Raw genomic sequence first — 6,000 nt, forward strand, 5'->3', positions numbered from 1 at the left:
ACAGCCTACCCCACATGTTTCCCCCTCACCCAGTTTACCTGTAACAACGGACGCTGCATCAACATAAACTGGCGCTGTGATAATGGTCAGTGCCTGTCCTGTATCCTCTCCTCTTCTGTTCCCATGCGCCCATTTACAGCCGCAATTCCTCGCTTTGCTGTGTGCATGTTTTACCACCATCCTCATATCGGCACACACTTTTCTATTTGTCACCCTGTGTGTGTGCGCGCGTGCGTGTGTGTGTGTGTGTGGGTGTGTGTGTGGGTGTGTGTGTGTGTTAGTTTCTCCTGTCTTCTTCTTGTTCTGTGTTGTTGTTTTGTTGTTGTTCCGTGTTGTGCTGTTCGCCCACTCTGCTGTCTTCCATTGGTTCTGTGTTTCAGAAAAGGATTGTGGGGACGGCTCTGATGAGTTGAATTGTCCAAACCTGACCGGTTAGTGCATAGATCAACATGCACCACAACAGCCATGATGCTAGCCTTGTTGTAGGACTGGCCAAACTGGCTCAGAGACAGTTAGGGCTGCTTCTCTGCTAACTGAAGGCCACAAGCTGAGGTCAATACTGCTGCTATTCATTTAGTGTATTCTTAAGACCAGGGTTTGAAGTTAAGCTAGATTTGATATATTGTAATGCTTTATTTAGTCATTTAAATGCAAGGGGAAGTGTTGTTGTGTTGACAAACAAATTAATTTGATTCCATTTGGTATAGAAGGTTAATAGAATGTCAGGTTGAATGATAGAAAGTAGTTTAACCACAGAATAGATTATTTTCCCTTAATAACTGTGAAAGTAACTACTGTAAGAAGCACCATAGGTTATGCATTAGCTTTCCATTTTATATTACTATGGGTATTAAAGTGCTTATGATGCTCTGCTGCCAAGCTCAATGTATCAATGCTCGGTACATTCCTCCGTGGTGCATGGTCTGATCTATGCAGTTTCTGTCATTATTTACTCTCATCTCTCATGTTCTGTTTAATTTGTATTCCATTGTTGTTGCACTGTCACTGTGTTAATTGTGATAAAAAGAAAAGCAATTACTTCTATGCACATTTAATATTTCTATATTTTTTTCTCTTTGAGGCAGTGGGCACCTCATGACGTGAGAGAGTGGGTGTTGTTTGACTGTATTTGTTTTCCAGATAACGACTGCGGGGACAACAGCGACGAGGCAGGCTGTAGTCACTCCTGCTCCAGTGCTCAGTTCAAGTGTAACAGCGGCCGCTGCATCCCAGATTACTGGACCTGTGATGGAGATAATGACTGCGGGGACTACAGTGATGAGACGCACGCAAACTGCACCAATCAGGGTCAGTGTCTTTACTATAAACTATATAAAACATGGATGTAGTCGCTGTGACGCCACCCGTGTGTTGAAAAGCCATTGTGAAGCTCAATGTGGGTGTCACAGGTCATCGCCATCTTGTCAGTGCTTGACTAATTGCCGGCTGGAATTTTTTTTTCTCCTAGGATGGCGAAGGCATGACCTCTGCCTCTGATTGCCATACACTCAGATTCTTACCCTACCCTTTAGTAGTCTCATTTCTCATGCCTAAACCTAACCTACTAGCCATGTAATAGCCAATCAGAGGCATCTGGGAGTGAAAATGACCTGGCTAATCCAAAAATGGTCAAAGAGGTGTAGTGTGGATGGAGCTGAGGCGGGCCAAATTAAACCTACAGTCTGTGCTTGACACCTATGACGGCACCCATCTTTCACTCGAAGCAGCCATGCCCTTTACTGTGCAGAACTTTTAAGCCTTAATACAGCTATCCGCAATTCTGCTCCTGGAGGGCCGCTGACCTGCATGTTTCAGTTGTGTTTCAGCAGGGAGAAACTTAAAAATGCAGGGCAGCGGCCCGTTAGGAGCAGGATTGCAGATGCCTGCATTATCCAAAGTTGAGTTATTTTAACATTCACTACCCCTACCGTTCTCATGAACAAGGAAATTATCTGTAGAGACTGAAAACGTTTTTGGTACCAGGCTGTAAACATGTTCATTTCTGCTGTCAATTTGGAACACCATAGACATGGGGGTTTATTGGGATTGACTCCCTTTTAGAGCCAGCCTCCGTCGAGGAATTGCTGTTTTTGGCACTTGTGAGTTGGCTTCATTTTTCAGTACCGGAAGTTGCCACTTGGTCTGAAACCTGCCAATCAGTTGGGACAGTTAGGAAACGCATCACTGCTACAGATTATTGTATGTAAGAAATAGGAAATAAGAGTTTTTAAGAAATCTGTAGAATTAGACCCCCATGCTTGCAACTATACTTGCAAATTACCAAGCAACTTCATATCAAAACACCAATTTCTTGTTTTTTCTTATATCAGTGTGTCAAAATATGTTATCTACAAAAGCATATCTTTATACTAATAAGTCTTTCTGTAATCATGTTTTCAGCCCACAGCTGCTGGTTTCGTGTTGGTGTTGACCTCCCGTGTTTGTTTATACAGCACACCTGTAGGAGGATGCCATCCCCTGTAATTAAGAAAACTGAAACAACTTAAATGTGTATGAAATATATAAAGACACTTCTTTACTTGGTAGGGTTTTATTTATTATTATACTGTTATTATTATTATTTATTTATTAAACTAATACCTCATCTCTGTTGCGTTATGTATGACAAGATTAAATGATCAGGAATATGAGTTGCTGGGGCTGATGGGACCAACCGGCTTCTAACATGCCCAATGTTAATCCATAATAGTGGATTTCTCCTGATCCCGACCTGTTTCCAAGTGCACCTTGGGTTCACTGTGCACACCTAGACTTGAAAATGCCTGAAGAACCTGCACAATTAGTACTCTGCTTCTCAATTTAGGAAAACATGACTCCACAGTCACCAAAAATAACATTTAATAACTAGTTAGTATTAATAGCTTACGCTGATGTTAAAAGACACACAAAAACAAATAGCCACTGGTCCTTTTTAACAGTATTTATGAACACAGCTGTGACAAGTGGTTGTTATTATCTTGGGTGGTTAGTTGTATCTCTGTAAAGTTTTGTAGTGCACTAAGCACTAAGCACTAAAATCATAGCTAGTATTTACAGTCAGTAGATGAAATAGGTCCCTGTTCCCTATTAGTCACACTGGCACCAGTCTAGTGGGTCCCATCACTGGCACTTACAGTAATAACTCTCACTCGTCTTAGCGAGTGATTTAATAACTGTTAAGATATACCTTTTTGCATTGTAGATCTATCTACAATGAATGTGTTCAGTCTTTCCCCTTGCTAAGTCTTGTTGCTCAATTAAATTTAATTAAATTTCCAACCCACAGCTCATTAGTTTTTGTTTTCATCCTTTTGATGCTGCACATTGCCTCTGCTCAGAGTTGAGTCCTGATTTGATTAATGCAGGAGAGAATGGAAGACAATGTCATTTTAGAGTCTCATGACATCTTCTTTTCTACATAGCCACACGCCCCCCAGGAGGTTGTCATACAGATGAGTTTCAGTGTCGGATGGACGGTCTATGCATCCCTTTACGTTGGCGCTGCGACGGGGACACTGACTGCATGGACCTGAGCGATGAGAAAAACTGCGAAGGCGTCACACACATGTGCGACCCAGCTGTCAAGTTTGGGTGCAGGGACTCTGGTGAGGTCCTACCTGGTGAAGTCCTACTTCAAGTTAATGTGAAGTACGTAGAGTTTAGGTCTTTTTTATTTTTAATGAACCCTGCCTTCTGTCCATAGCGCGCTGTATCAGCAAAGCCTGGGTGTGCGACGGCGACAGCGACTGTGAGGACAACTCTGACGAGGACAACTGCGAGGCACTGGTGTGTAAGCTCTCTCACCATGTGTGTGCCAACGACTCCACCATCTGCCTGCCTGCAGAGAAACTTTGTGATGGCACTGATGACTGCCCAGATGGCTCTGATGAGAAGCTCTGCGGTAAGAGACAACAGTGCTCAGGCAGCGAGTAAAACTCTACATCATAAATCACGTCTTCAGGGGTTTAATTACTGTTTTGTGCAGTGATCCCTTTTGTCAGTCCTTAACTGACTTCTCTGTTTTACAGACTTGTGTTCACTGGACAATGGTGACTGCAGCCATAACTGCACAGTGGCCCCTGGTGAGGGGGTGATCTGTTCCTGCCCACTGGGCATGGAGTTGGGGCTTGACAACAAGACCTGTCAAATCCAGAGTTTCTGTGCCAAACACCTTAAGTGTAGTCAACGGTGCGAACAGGACAAGTTCAGCGTGAAATGTTCTTGTTACGAGGGCTGGGAACTGGAGCCTGACATGGAGAACTGCAAGAGCACGGGTAAGGGACTAAGGAAACAGTACACGAAGGGGAAACGTGGGTGTGGAGGGTCAGAGGCAGACGAGAGATCAGTAAAGAATTTTAACATTTGATTGATGGTAGCCGTATAGTAAGGGAGGAAGCTAGAGAAGCGACTGGGTTCTGGACTTCGTCATTGTTTAAGGCTGCAGAATCGAGAAGTGTGGTGTGGGTTTGGGATCAAGCAAAGAAGAGGCCGCCCAAACAGGAAGTTGTGGTTAGAGAAGACACAAGATGCCAAAATGTGATACTCCTTTTGACAATAGCCAGAGCACTGGAGACAGAGAAAAGAGGAAGAGCTTAAATGTTGTTCACTCGCGTATATGACTAAAAAAACATACATACTATAAAACTTTGCCGTTGGATTCTAGCTATCATTATTATTCTAAGAAAAGAAAGAATCTGATATATTAAAGAATAAAGTAAAGAACAGATAAGCTATTTGTTAAAATCAGCAAGAGGGCAAGAAGTGAAGAAAGTGGAAACTGCTCTCTCACAGTAAATCAGCTTTGAATTTTATCATCCACATAAAGAATATAGATCTCTCCCTGCAGCAACCAGCCAATAAGGAAACATGAAATAATGATTGTGCTCTTCACTGCCAGGTCTTAGAGACTAGCCACCGGCACCCTGTCATTCATCTGGCTGCCTGTTAGGTACAGATAACTCCCGTCTTATTTACACTGTGTTTTAATTACCCAGGATTAGAGCCGCTTTCAACACACAAAAAATACAAGTCACACACCACAGTGGAACATAGCTTATTTGCAGTATTTTGAGTAACAATGAATATTGACCAAGCAGAAGGTTTTAACCCTTTACCATCTGAATATGTTTTGTTTTTTTAAAGGTCCCATATTGTAAAAAGCAAGTAAAGGTGCTATATAAATACTGAAAAAGTATCAAAATGCTCAGACCACAGAGGAATGCACAAAGCCCATATTCAGAAACTGTGTCTTTAGGACCCAACTGAGGTTGTGATGTCACTGCCACTACAGTGGCGTTACAGTCATTAACCGGGTGCATTGACTGTGCAGATACGCTGATGGCACAAATACAGAAAACCTGGAAATGCTGACCAATCAGAGCAAACTGGGCAGGAGGAAGGATTAAAGAGATAGGCGCTAACATGTTTTTGAGACAGAGTGAATACAGGTATATTTAGACAGACGGTATGAGAAAAATAATATGTTTTGCTTTTTGAAAGCATGTAAACAAGTTTTAGTAGAAACCCAAAATACAAGTAAGAACCTGAAAATGAGCACAATACTGTAGGTTCCCTTTAAAGATGGCCACTGATTTTTTTCCTGTTAATCTCCACAGATCCTTTCAAACCTTTTATCATTTTCTCAAACCGCCACGAGATCCGCCGCATTGATCTGAATAAAGGAGAGTTCAGTGTGTTGGTACCGGGCCTGAGAAACACCATTGCCCTGGACTTCCATCTCAGCCAGAGCGCCCTCTATTGGACTGATGTGGTGGAGGACAAGATCTATCGTGGGAAGCTGTCCGAGAATGGAGGTGGGCATTTAATTAACACAATCAATTTGCTTAAAATAATTAATACGCACATGCACATGATTGTCATCAGCCGATAGAGATTACATCAGTGCAGCGCAGCTTTTACAGCTTGAGTCATAGTGCACACTGGGTAAACTGTTTGTGCCTAGCGGGCAAGAATATACAGTAAAACATAAGATTTCAGCAT

At 42.5% G+C, this 6,000-nt stretch overlaps 1 protein-coding gene across 1 annotated transcript in view; it reads left to right on the forward strand.

The window, feature by feature from the left end:
- The window catches only part of LOC310965855 (low-density lipoprotein receptor-related protein 1-like), a 106,854-nt gene that overhangs the window by 63,002 nt on the left and 37,852 nt on the right, over positions 1 to 6,000 (forward strand). Inside the window, 6 exon segments of the mRNA XM_083939608.1 lie at positions 5 to 85; positions 1,141 to 1,308; positions 3,423 to 3,605; positions 3,704 to 3,901; positions 4,029 to 4,274; positions 5,616 to 5,813. Of these exon segments, the coding sequence (XP_083795734.1) occupies positions 5 to 85; positions 1,141 to 1,308; positions 3,423 to 3,605; positions 3,704 to 3,901; positions 4,029 to 4,274; positions 5,616 to 5,813 (1,074 nt within the window).

The sequence above is a fragment of the Echiichthys vipera genome, assembly GCF_963691815.1.
Source record: "Echiichthys vipera genome assembly, chromosome: X".
NCBI lineage: Eukaryota > Metazoa > Chordata > Actinopteri > Perciformes > Trachinidae > Echiichthys > Echiichthys vipera.